General features: G+C 53.6%; 1 protein-coding gene across 1 annotated transcript in view; it reads right to left on the reverse strand.

The window, feature by feature from the left end:
- Positions 1 to 11,248, reverse strand: part of CD9 (CD9 molecule) — a 35,581-nt gene extending 24,333 nt beyond the window's left edge. The window contains exon 1 of the mRNA XM_082421580.1: positions 11,034 to 11,248. Within this exon, the coding sequence (XP_082277706.1) occupies positions 11,034 to 11,099 (66 nt within the window). The 5' untranslated portion in view covers positions 11,100 to 11,248. The remainder of the gene's footprint in view (positions 1 to 11,033) is intronic.
- Between the last annotated feature and the right edge of the window lie 977 nt (positions 11,249 to 12,225).

Below are 12,225 nucleotides of genomic sequence, written 5' to 3' on the forward strand. Positions count from 1 at the left end.
CCTAAGAGAAGAAAAGTTTTAGCTAATACAAGGTGCCAGTGTTAAGTCGTTTGGGGCTGAGGGATTGGGAGGGAGGCCTCTGCCCAAGGTAACCTCCTTCTAAACAAGAAGTTTCAAGTTTCCACTGCCTACTGGCCAGACGTGTAGCAGACGTCAGCCAGCCCATAAATCCATTTTCTGCTGAAAGTAGGCATTCTGATCTTAACCAAAATCATCTGATGTGGGGGATTGTTTCGGGGCTGTTTTGCTTTAAATTCCAGAATACCATTGTGTTTTCCATTGTGTATGCCTAAGATGCCTGGTGATCACACACACACACACACACACACACACACACACACACACACACACACTCTTGCTGATACACTTTAGCCACACGGACCAGCTAGCTCTCATTCCATCTGTGGAACCTGTTACCACTTGCTCGCGTGGCCCCGAGTGGTGGGAGATGCCCCTTGCCCTATTCCTCTGCCACGATCCCCTCTTCATTTTAGTCTCAATGATTAAACAGCAAGCCCTCCACTGTCTGCTGTGTCCCCCGCCTCACCCGAAGCACTTCACTTGAATCATTTAATTTTCTCAACAGATCCACCAGGTAGGTAATATTAACTTCTGTTTTCGAGATGAGAAGTTTCAGGCACAGAAGTTCAGGAGCTTGTCTTGAGATCACATGGCAAAGAGGTGCCTGAGTTACAACCTGGACCCAGAACAGTCTGACTGCAAAGCCCAAATTCTCAATCATTTTGCTAAGCTCAAAGGTCTTTTTGATCCATTTTGTTAATTTCAGGGCCAGAATTTTTCACTTTTATCCTTTCTCCTTCCTGGTCACAGCTGATTCTATTTCAAAAGTGGCGTCTTCGATCCGTAAAGGCCCCAAGAGAGCCCACATGTAAGAGCAGAGGGCCTATCTTCTCACGACAGGAAGGTACCTGCCATGGCCACCTGGCCTGCAGGTGCCATCGGAGTCTGGCATCTCTCTGGGGGAGCCTGATGGACAGAGTCTAGAGAGCGAGCCTGGGACTCCTCTTGCTGGCCTCTGGCTGGAGAGCTCTGGGCACGTTCTTGCTGGCCGGCCAGAATTGTGGCCACAGCCCTGCTCTGGGAAACAGACTCTCCAGACTAAGCTGGTACATTCCCTTCTCGTCCCAGCTTCGCCACCACTGCAAGCCTGGCAAGTGCAGACACCGCTGCAGCTGCCCATTGGCCACTGTCCTTGGATCCCTATAGGAATGGCCTGAAGGTGGGACCCAGAGCCTTTGCCCGCCCCTTACAGCACCATCCTGCCAGCAGAGGACAAAGGGAATGAGAGGGCATCACTGCAGGCCTGTCTTACAGCCCTGGGCATGGGGCCCTGAGAGGCATGAGGATCACACCAGCTCCCCATTCTAAGGGTCCCTCCCCAGCTCTGGAAGAGAATGTAATTTCTAGTTGAAATGAGTTTTCTGGTCTCTTAAGGGTTATCTGTCTTGGGGAGCCAGGGCTATAATTTGATTGAAGTGGGGGAAAGTAGAGTGTGGGACGACTTCCCCAGGCTTGTAGAAAGGAGGCTTTAAAAACTCTGAGCGTAGGGAGGGCTTCCCCAGTGGTGCAGTGGTTAAGAATCCACCTGCCAGTGCAGGGGACACAGGTTCGCGCCCTCATCCAGGAAGATCCCACATGCCGCGGAGCAACTAAGCCCGTGCGCCACAACTACTGAGTCTGAGCTCTAGAGCCCGTGAGCCACAACTACTGCTGAGCCTGAGTGCCACAACTACTGAAGCCCACGCGCCTAGAGCCCGTGCTCCGCAACAAGAGAAACCACCGCAATGAGAAGCCCGCGCACCGCAACGAAGAGTAGCCCCCACGCAGCAACGAAGACCCCATGCAGCCAAAAATAAATAAATACATTTATTTAAAAAGAAATTTTTTTTGAGCATAGGGAAAATTCCCTGGTGGTCCAGTGGTTAGGACTTCGTGTTTCCACTGCAGGGGGCCCGGGTTTGGTCACTGGTCGGGGAACTAAGATCCCGCAAGCTGCCCAGTGTGGCTAAAAAAAGAAAAAAAAGTTTGAGCATAATAGGAACAGGTTGAAATCCATGGCCCCACATCACAAGAAGGCGCTTACAGTGCATCAGGGTGAGCAGGAGGAAGAGTCTTTAAGGGGGACGAGTTTCCTGTCCCTGCAGGACACACTCTGCTGAGGGCGGCTTCCCACACAACAGGGGGGGGCATGGATGTGAGGGGTGCATGCAAACTGGTACACTGCAGTTGTTCACCTGGATGGGAAGAGGTGTTTTTGATTCGGATTTGTAAATAACTTTGTCTTAGTCCATTAAGGCTGCTCTAACAAAGCACTGTGGACAGGGTAGAAGTCCAAGATCAAGGCACCAGCAGATTTGGCATCTGGTTTGGACTCGCTTCCTGGTTCATAGAGGGCTGTCTTCTCACTAGAATCTCACATGGTTGAAGGGAGAAGGGAACTCTGGGGCCTCTTCTTCTTTTTTTTTTAAAAATAAATTTATTTATTTTATTTATTTATTTTTGGCTGCGTTGGGTCTTCGTTGCTGTGCGCAGGCTTCCTCTGGTTGCGGCGAGCGGGGGCTACTCTTCGTTGCGGTGCACGGGCTTCTCATTGCAGTGGCTTCCCTTTGTTGCAGAACACGGACTCTAGGCACGCGGGCTTCAGTAGTTGCGACACACGGGCTTTGGTACCTGCAGCACGTGGGCTCAGTAGTTGTGGCTCGTGGGCTCTAGAGCTCAGGCTCAGTAGTTGTGGCGCATGGGCTTAGTTGCTCCGCGGCATGTGGGATCCTCCCGGACCAGGGCTCGAACCCGTGTCCCCTGCATTGGGAGGCGGATTCTTAACCACTGCCGTCACCAGAGAAGTCCTGCCTCTTCTTATAAGGGCACTAATTCCATTCATGAGGGCCCCATCCTCATGACCTAATCACCCCCAACAGCCCCGCCTCCAAATAAAACTGCATTGGACTTTAGGATTTAACATATGAATTCGGAGAGGCGCAAACAGTCTATAGCAAACTATCTTTTAAACTAAACTTCCCAAAGAAGACATACAGATGGCCAACAGGCATATGAAAAGATGCTCAACATCACTAAACATCAGGGAAATGCAAATCAAAACCACAATCAGGTATCATGTTATACCTGTCACAATGGCTATTATCCAAAGGACAACAAATAACAAGTGTTGATGATGATGTGGAGAAAGGGAACCTTGTGCAGTCTTGGTGGAAATGTAAATTGTTGCACCCAGTATGGAAAAGAGTGTGGTGGTTTCTCAAAAGATTAAAAATAGAACTACCACATGATCCAGCAATTTCACTTCCGGTTACATATCCAAAGAACATGAAAACACTAATTCGAAAAGATACATGCACCCCTATGTTCACTGCAGCACTATTTACAATAGCCAAGACATGGAAACAACCTAAATGTCCATCCATAGATAAATGTATAAAGAAGACGTGGTACATAGATACAATAGAATATTACTCAGCCATAAAAAAGAAAGAAATCACACCATTTGTGACAACATGGATGGACCTGGAGGGTATTATGCTCAATGAAATCTGGAAAACAAAACAAATGAACAAACCAAACCAAACCAAACCCATAGACACAGAGAACAGATTGGTGGTTGCCTGAGGGAAGGAAGGCTGGGGAGGTGGGTGAAATGAGCGAAGGGGATTCAGAGGTACAAATTTTCAGTTATAAAATAAGTAAGTCATGGGGATATGATGTACAGCAAGGTAACTATAGTCAGTGATATTGTTTTGCAAATTTGAAAGCTGCTCTCATCTCAAGAAAAAAAAATTCTGTAACTTTGTATGGTGGCAGATGGTAAGTAGACTTACTCTGGCAATCATTTTGCAACGTGTATGAATGTCAAATCACTACGTTGTACACTGGAAACTAAAGGAATGTTGTATGTCAATCATACTTCAATTAAAACACACACATGCTGTAGAGCAGAAATTAAACACAGCATTGTAAATCAACTATACTTCAATAAAATTAACACACACACACACCCCCCAAACTTCTATTCAATTGAAAAGCAATGAATTCGCAACTATGTATGATTTTGCTGATCTTTCATTTAAAGCTTTAATAAATCAACCTTATCATTTGCTACTGATTCAATCAGTGTAAGTTTAAAGATAAATTAAAACTAAAATGCTATAGAAACATGTTTTGAATTCACCAAAACGGTCTAATTTACTTTATTATATTTTTAACCCCCAGTCAAGGATTTTCTCCTATGACCCACGCGTGGTGTTGTTTCTGCCCTTGGACACTGACATGCAGCTCAGACTGGGAGGAAAAGGGGCCTCCTCTCAGCAGTTTGGAGGCAGGGGCTCGGTAGAAGTCATGGCCCCCATCTGCCTGGGTCTGAGAGAGGTGAATACTGGGACCTTGAGAGTGTAGCGGGTAGGCTGTGGAGGGTGACTTCCCTGACACAGCCAGGGACACCGTTTCTGCTCCCTTGCACAATGCTTGGCAAGAGGACTGAGCAAAAGGATTGACTGACTTTCTCCACGTCAACAGTCCACACACCTCTCTATGCAGGGATCTTCCCTGGGATCAAACAGATCTGGCCCCTCTCCTCCAAGTCAGCGGGCTTAGCCAGGCTGTACATCACAACTCAGAGGTCTGCGTCTCCAGCGACGCCAGGGAGACGCATCTCCCTTTCCAAAGTCCTCAGGGGCAAGGCCAGAGAAGGCCAGCCGAGCCTTCTAGTTTCCATTTGTGGGAAAGACAGGACCCTGCTCTTTCCCAGCAAAGACAAATCACCCAAGCTCCAGACAAATCGCCCAAGCTCCAGGACTAGGAATACAGAACACTCCTTAAATTAATCTCGAGTCCAAGCCACTCCTTGGGCGAGGATTAAGCTGACAGTCAGAGCAAGGATGGGTGGGGAGGCCAGAGCTCCAGTCAGGGCTGCCCTTGATCCTCGGGGAACTTAGGGGCTCTCTAATGCCCTCCTCAAAGTCCCCCCAGCTCCCCTGCGCAGTCCTGGAGAGCAGTGAGGCAACCCACAGCTCATGGCAGAAACGTGGGATTCCGGACAGAGCAGGGGTTGCCTGGAAACCAATATGTGGTGTTTGATATGGGGAGGTTCATGGGTCTCTGGAGAAAAAAGCAAAAAAACGGGGACTGTGTGTTTCTGGAGGCAGGTCTCATTGATTTCATGGGATTCCCCCAAAATGTTCGGACCTGCCAGTCGAGGATGACAGCAAGCAGTACTTAAAAAGCTATCCAGGGACTTCCCTGGTGGCGCAGTGGTTGGGAATCCTCCTGCCGATGCAGGGGACATGGGTTCGAACTCTGGTCCAGGAGGATCCCACATGCCGTGGGGCAACCAAGCCCGTGTGCCACAACTACTGAGCCTGTGCTTTAGAGCCTGCGAGCCACAACTACTGAGCCCATGTGCCACAACTACTTAAGCCCGCGTGCCTAGAGCTCGTGCTCCGCAACAGGAGAAGCCACTGCAATGAGAAGCCCATGCACCTCAATGAAGAGTAGCCCTGGCTCGCTGCAACTAGAGAAAGCCTGCGCAGCAACGAAGACCCAATGCAGCCCAAAATAAGTAAATAAAAAATAAATAAATTTATTTAAAAAAAAAAAACAAACAAAAAACTATCCAGAACTAAGTATTTCTTTGGTGGAGGGGAGGAATTACTGGATGGATGTAATTAAAATAAAATTATCTCATCTGGAGACAGGATGCTGCTTTCCACAGCTGCCTGCCATCACTTGACGGAAAATGCAAATGTCCCTGGACCAGCATTACTTTTTCCACGGAATGAAACAGGCAAGTGATCTGCAGTCAGACTTTAAAAACATAAATTAAAAAAATATATATTGTTTAGATTAGCGCTTTTGGTCTCCTTAATTCCCTCAGTTGCAAATGATTACTCTGCGTGAACCTGGGTTCGACAGGCTCTTCCCCAGATTTTCAAACCCCCAAACCATGAAGTCATTGCTCTTCTGTAAGAGGGAAAGACGGTTTCTGCAAGTCTTTGGTTGAAAAGACCTGAGGCGGCTCCAAATAAAGTTCCCCTGACCCCGCCCCCGGGGGGAGGCAGGAACACGGCACAAAAACATGCAGCTTCCTGGAACTTTTTCTTCACGCTCCTTTCCCCAGACTCTCCACAACATGCAGCCACCAAGGAGGCAACAGGACCACAGAAGCCACGGTAACCCGTGACGTCCTCACAGCCAGACACACCCAAGAAAGACGGTCAAGGCTTGTGCTCTTTGGCAGAAAAGGTGCTTTTGTTAAGTCCCAGGCGTATTATTAAGTCCCAAACTGTGCAACCAATCCCCAAAACCGTGCCTCCTTGTAAAATGGAATCGAACAGGAAAACAGACAAATCGAACACGGACACACAGCTCTGTGTGTTAAGAGTGAAGATTTGCATCTGACACAAAAGGAAGATGTGAGACCGGTGATGTGTGAGGTCTGAAGCCGCAGAAGACTCGTTTAGCAGAGTAAGTGCTCGGGTGAGGACGGCCCTCGAAAGGGCTTCTTATCAAAGCAGTTCCAAACTCAGGTCTGAACCGGCAGCTGCTTCCTTTGAGCACAGGAGGGTAAGGTCTGGAATGGTGCCAGGTGAGTGTGCGTGTGCGTGAGCGCATGTGTGCGTGTGCGCGTGTAGAGGAATTCTCCCCATCCCCCAAATCACGAGTCCAATCTGTTGTTGACAACCATCGCGGGGCAAAGTGGGGGGAAAGCCTCAGGAGTCCGGGCAGGGAGAAGTCTTATTTTCCTGAGCAGATGCAGACACCTGGCCTCCCCAAACCTGCCAGCCTCTGCGCAAACACAGCCGGGCTCGGGCTGTCTGGGTGCCAAAGGTGGAAGCCATTTCACGCAAGAGCCCCAGCTGCTTGCTCAGTCCAGCACTGAAGGCAAACAGCTTCTGGGTGAAGCAGCAGGTTGGGTGGGAGGGGCTTCTGCCAGTGCCACCCCGCTCGTCCATCCCCCGCCCGGACCCCGCATCCCGGATTTCTCCGCACGCAGTTTTAGTTTCAGAAGTGGGGCTGCCCCACAGTCAGACGGGCGGCCACACATGAAATGGAGTCAGGCTCCTGATGTGGGAATCGCAGAGGTGTGTGGAGGAACGAGGCTGGCAGTGATGCAGGACGAGAAGAAGGGGGGACGTGTGTGGATGTGGGGTGTGCACCTGGCTACCTCTCTCTGGTTTCAACTTCCACACTTCCTCAGGCCATTGCTCCCACCCTCCCCACCTCCTCAACCCCCTTTCCACACCGGGATGACAAAAGCTACGGTTGGAAGTTTACTCCTCATCCAGGACTAGGCTCCTGGGCTAAGTGCATCACGCGCATGCGCTCATGTAACCCACAGCAACCCCAGGGGGTAGGCACCAGCTCCACCCGGTGACGCGCAAATCCAACCCAGAGCCACTCTGACCACTGGGCAGCACTGCCACAAAAGGCTGAGGGCGACCAAAACAGAGAACCCCCCCAGACAGAGGGACCCCACGCAGGGGGAGTGGAGGGAACTTGGGGTTAACGGGAAAGAGAGGCACGACTCAGGCCCCAGACATCAAGAGGCCTCTGAATGAAATGAAGCCACGCTCTGAGTCAAGCCTGGGTACCCACTGCACACTTCCATTTCCTGACTCCTATTTCGGGTTGTGTGGGAATGTCCTTTGCTGTAGGCCCTGGGGGTGGGGCTGGTTTCGTAGACTGAGCTACTGAAGGGACCTTTTTGGACCATTTGCTCCAACCCACTGGTTTTACAGATGAGGAAACTGAGGTCTGGAATTCAAAAGTGACCTGCTCAAAGTGAGCTGGGGGCAGAGCTGGACTAACAACCAGGTGCCTGAACTCTGGTCCAGGCCTCTGTGCCTGTTTCCGTGAAGCCTGCCTTGGGCCTGCGAGACACCATTTCTCGGGAGAGAGAAATTCCCTGCTATTCCCATCAGTGAGGGAGGAGACGGGTGAGAGGCAGGGAACAAAGGGGTGAGGGGTGGGGTAGAATGTGAAGGCCTTGCTCCTGGCCTGGACCAGCCCCGGTTCCCCACTGTACAGCTGAGGCTGCCCCTTTGGCATCGTACAATGTTTCCCCATGGAAATTTTTTGGAGGGTGGGTAGGCAAAGAGGTCTGAAGGAAACCCAGAAACAACTGAAAGAGAGCTGGGAAGTTAGGGTCCTGGGGGCACTGGAAGAACAGCCTGACTGCTGGCTTAGCTGCGGGCACCAGAGGCCCTACTTGGGGAGGGCAGGCAGTGCAGGCTCTGCTGTCACTGAGGGTCCCACAGGGATGAGAGTGGGGGCCAGGAAAGAGGTACCCTGCTCCCCTCCCCCGCCCCAATCATCCCACTGCTGCTGAGGTGGGCTTCTCCTCTCTGGATCCCTGCCGGACCACCCCTCAGCATCCTCTGTCCATGAGGTCCTGGTGGCCCCTAGCCTCCCAACTCCTGCTCTTCAAGGCCCACATCAGGTCCCAAACACGAAGTTTATACATTCCTGGTCTCAAGGGAGAAAGGGAAGTGATGACGTCATAACAATCCAAGCAAGCAGTTCCCTCAGGTCATAGCTTCTCTTAAAAGTTATTTTTTGAGAGCTTGTTGCCACCCTCCTTTCATTCCCACTCAGCTGGGTACAGCAGTAGGTGGTGATGGAAAGCGTGCTGAACTTGGAGCCAACCAGACCTGCCTTCAAACTTACCTCTGATGCTATCCTGCCACATGACCCTGGCTGAGTCGTGGAACCTCTCTGGGGACTAGTTTCCTGGTCATCAGTAAAATGGGGATAATGCTACCTGCTCTGGCTGTACAATGAGATTTGGAAAAGGACTTTGCAGTAACACACTGCACAAGGGGATCATGGTGTTCCTTTATTCCAACACCTCCCAGGAGGGAGATGAGGGCTTCATCTCTACAGGGACCTGAATACAGGATGACTGAACAATAAATAATTCAGAGACATGAAGCTACTGCTGACCCCCATACACCACCCGTTACTAGGTCCCCTTGTTGGTTTTGTGATGGAGACGGAAGAGGACAGGACTTAAGGGACCTAGGGGTTGGGGTATTGGCTGGGTTCCCGTGACGCTGGGCAGGTCAGCCCCTCTCTGGTTCCTGCTTCCTCGCTGTGAAGAAGAGGCTGGACTGAATGACCTCAAAAGTCATTTCTAATTCTATACCCAGCCGTTCCCAGAATGAGTCATTTCTGTTTCAGATGACACAGCCCATCAGCAGCACCTAGCCCAGGCAGGGGCAGGTCTGGATACAGTGAGGTGGCAGGCTGGAGTCAGTGAGAGGCTGAGCAGATACCTGAGTGGCCTGAGAGCCTCCCGCCAGGTTTCTGCAGGTGCCATGGGGCGGGGGGTATGGAGGCACCCTGGGAGTCCGTGGGTCCCCACGCCCCAAACCCTCACACAGCCTAGGCAGATAGCTGAAGAGTAACCAAGAGACTGGCAGGGGAGAGACAGCGCTAGGGAGGAGGGAGAGGAAAACTCCTTAAAGGACAAGGGCGGGGTGGGGCGGGGCTAGGGAGCCTTCGACGCTCTTTCCTAGAGCCGGAGTTGGGGAGAGGGGAGAGCCAAGGCTGGCAGCTAGCTGGCTGGCAGGGACACCCGGGAGGAGGGGGTGCCCACCACAGGAGGGTCTCTCTAGAGCAGACCATGCGCTGGGCAGGGCACACCTATGCACTGTCCTCACTAGAGCAGGTGTTGGGTGTGATGAGTCTTGCAAGGGCAGGTCAATCTCATACCCCGTCAGCTCCAGAGAGAGGATTAAATCTCAGGAGATTTTCCCTGGGGTTCATGGGGAAGCAGCTCCAAGGAAATAAGCACATTTTTGTTACAAGCCTCTGGTGGGTCGCCCCTGCTTCTACAGCCATCTCTATCGAGAGTGGCACAGGGCCTGCCTTTCCAAATGCTTTCCTGACTGCAAAGGGGCAAATACTGTCCACCTGTGAGCAGGGGATGTGGCCCGGGAACCCGGACACCAAGGTCCCCTATTCCTTGCTCCTTTCTTTGGGTGGCCCCTAATCCCACAAGGAGAGGTGCCGAGGGGCCGCTCCCCTTCCCTGCTGCCGGCCTTCGCCTTCCCATTTGCAGACAAGCTGAGAGTGGCCGGCAGCGGGAGTCCTAGAGCTCCCTGGCCTGCGTCCTCCCCAGGTGACAGTCCACTCCCTGTGGCCCCGCTCGGCTGCTGGGTGGGCTGGCGGGGAAGGGGGTGAGGCCGGCACCTGATCTCTCCCGGAAATGGAGAAACACAGGACTCATCCTACTGAGGGCGCCGATAGGCATCTGCCCCACCCCTCCCCAACTCTCCCGGAGTTCTCGCCAGCTCAGATACTTATCGCTCTTCGGGGAAAAAAAATCAAGACAAGCTAGTCTTTCAGGTAGTTTCGAGGGAGCTCGGACTTTCTCACGCCGGCTTAGAATCAGTCTGAGAGCATGGGGGCCTGAAGGCTCCTCCTCGGGGGTGGAGGAGGGATCCCGACGCTCATTCAAGGACTGGGCCCGGGACGCTGACCCCCGCGACCGGCGCGCCCCTTGCTCTCCGGCGTAAAGGTGCCAACAGACCTTCACTGAGCTCCTCCGGCGCCACCTTAGTCCCTTGGAGGGTCCGCATCCTCCCCTCCCCGCGGCCTCGGCCACTCGGGGGGACCCCACCCGGGTCACGAGCTGCACTGCCCGCCACAGTCCCCCTCGGGCAGGGCCTTGAGTCCCCAGCAGAGGGGGTGCTCCGTTTCTCCCTCCTGCACTCGGAGGGGATCGGGGTGGGAGCAAACACACACCCCCCACCCCCGGCTCACTAGGGCCCCGAGCCCCCTGCCCGCCCCGCTTCGGACCAGCCCCGGACCAACGCGCCCTCCCAGCCAGTCTCGGCCCCCGCCGAGGAGCCAGCTGGCGGCCGCAGTGCCCTCTCCTCCGGCCAGGAGTCTTCCCCTGCGCAGGCGATGCCGGTGACCGGCAACCGCAACCGTGGACCGGGTGCCCGGGGCGGACAGGTGGCCCCGGATAGGAGCGCGCGGCAGTTGCGCTCACTCACCCAGAAGATGAAGTTAAATCCGAACAGCAGATATTTGATGCACTTGGTGCCTCCTTTGACCGGCATGGTGCGCGCTAGACTGGCCTGGGCCGGACTGGTGTGGGACGGGGGCGCTTGAGGCCGGGACGGGCGGGACCAGGCTTCGGACCGAGGTGCTGGCGGCTGCGGGCTGGCCTCAGGGCTGCACTTTTAAAAAGTGCCACTCCTCGGGCGCGCGCTGCCGCGGTGCGCATGTGCCGGGCCCCGCCCCCGCCCCGCCGGCCCCCGCCCGCCCCCGCCCCCGCCCCCGCCCCCGCCCCACCTGCCCCGCCCCACCTGCCCCGCCCCGCCCCGGTCCGGTCCGGTCCGGTGGCCGCGGCCCCTCCCGCTTCTGGCTCAGCCCTTCCCACCGAGTCGGTCGGCCTTGACTTCCCGCCATGCTCCCCGTTTCCTCCCAACAGTCCTGGGGTCTTTCCAGTCCGTCATCTTCGGCTGCTTTCGTCCCAGAGTAAGTGGAGGCCTCGCCCTTCCGGTTGTCGCCTGGTTTCCGCCCTTCCCGAGCCCTCTACTTTGGGAGACCTTCCCCGGTGGTCGGGGCCGAGGTCCCTTAACCCAAGGCCGGCTGCCCGCAGAATGAAGGCTCTTCTTGCTTTGGCCTCGATTTAAAGGGAAGCTGCCTGGCCTTATGTCTCCCTGGGGCGGCTCCTTGCAAACCTTCACTCGTGAAGCACACTGTTACTCGGCACATCATGCGGAGCAGGAGGAATTAGAAGCTCGCCGTCCAGGTGGGAAGGTCGGTCGGAGGCTTATGGGAGTAATTCTCAGTTACCATCACTGAATAGTAATATGTCTGAGGGCCGGGCAGTCCGGGAGTGCTTCCTGAACTTGAGGTTCAGATGGCCCAGAGGAGAAGACAAAGGCTGTAGCTTGGCTTCTGTTCTTGCCTCTACCCCCCATCACCCGCCCTCTTGCCCTTTGACTCTGCCCACTGCTACCTCTTTGATGCTCCAGTGCCAGAGTTCTTAGTTTCTCCTCCGCTCAAAAATGTCCCGCAAATGATAAATGTTGGCGAGGATGTGGAGAACAGGGAACCCTCCTACACTGTTGGGGGGAATGTAAATTGGTGCAGCCACTATGGAAAGCAGTATGGAGGTTCCTTAAAAAAATTAAAAAGAGAACTACCCAGCAATTCTACTCCTGGGTATTTATCCAA

This window comes from Balaenoptera physalus, assembly GCF_965194825.1.
Source record: "Balaenoptera physalus genome assembly, chromosome: 13".
In the NCBI taxonomy this organism is placed as follows: domain Eukaryota; kingdom Metazoa; phylum Chordata; class Mammalia; order Artiodactyla; family Balaenopteridae; genus Balaenoptera; species Balaenoptera physalus.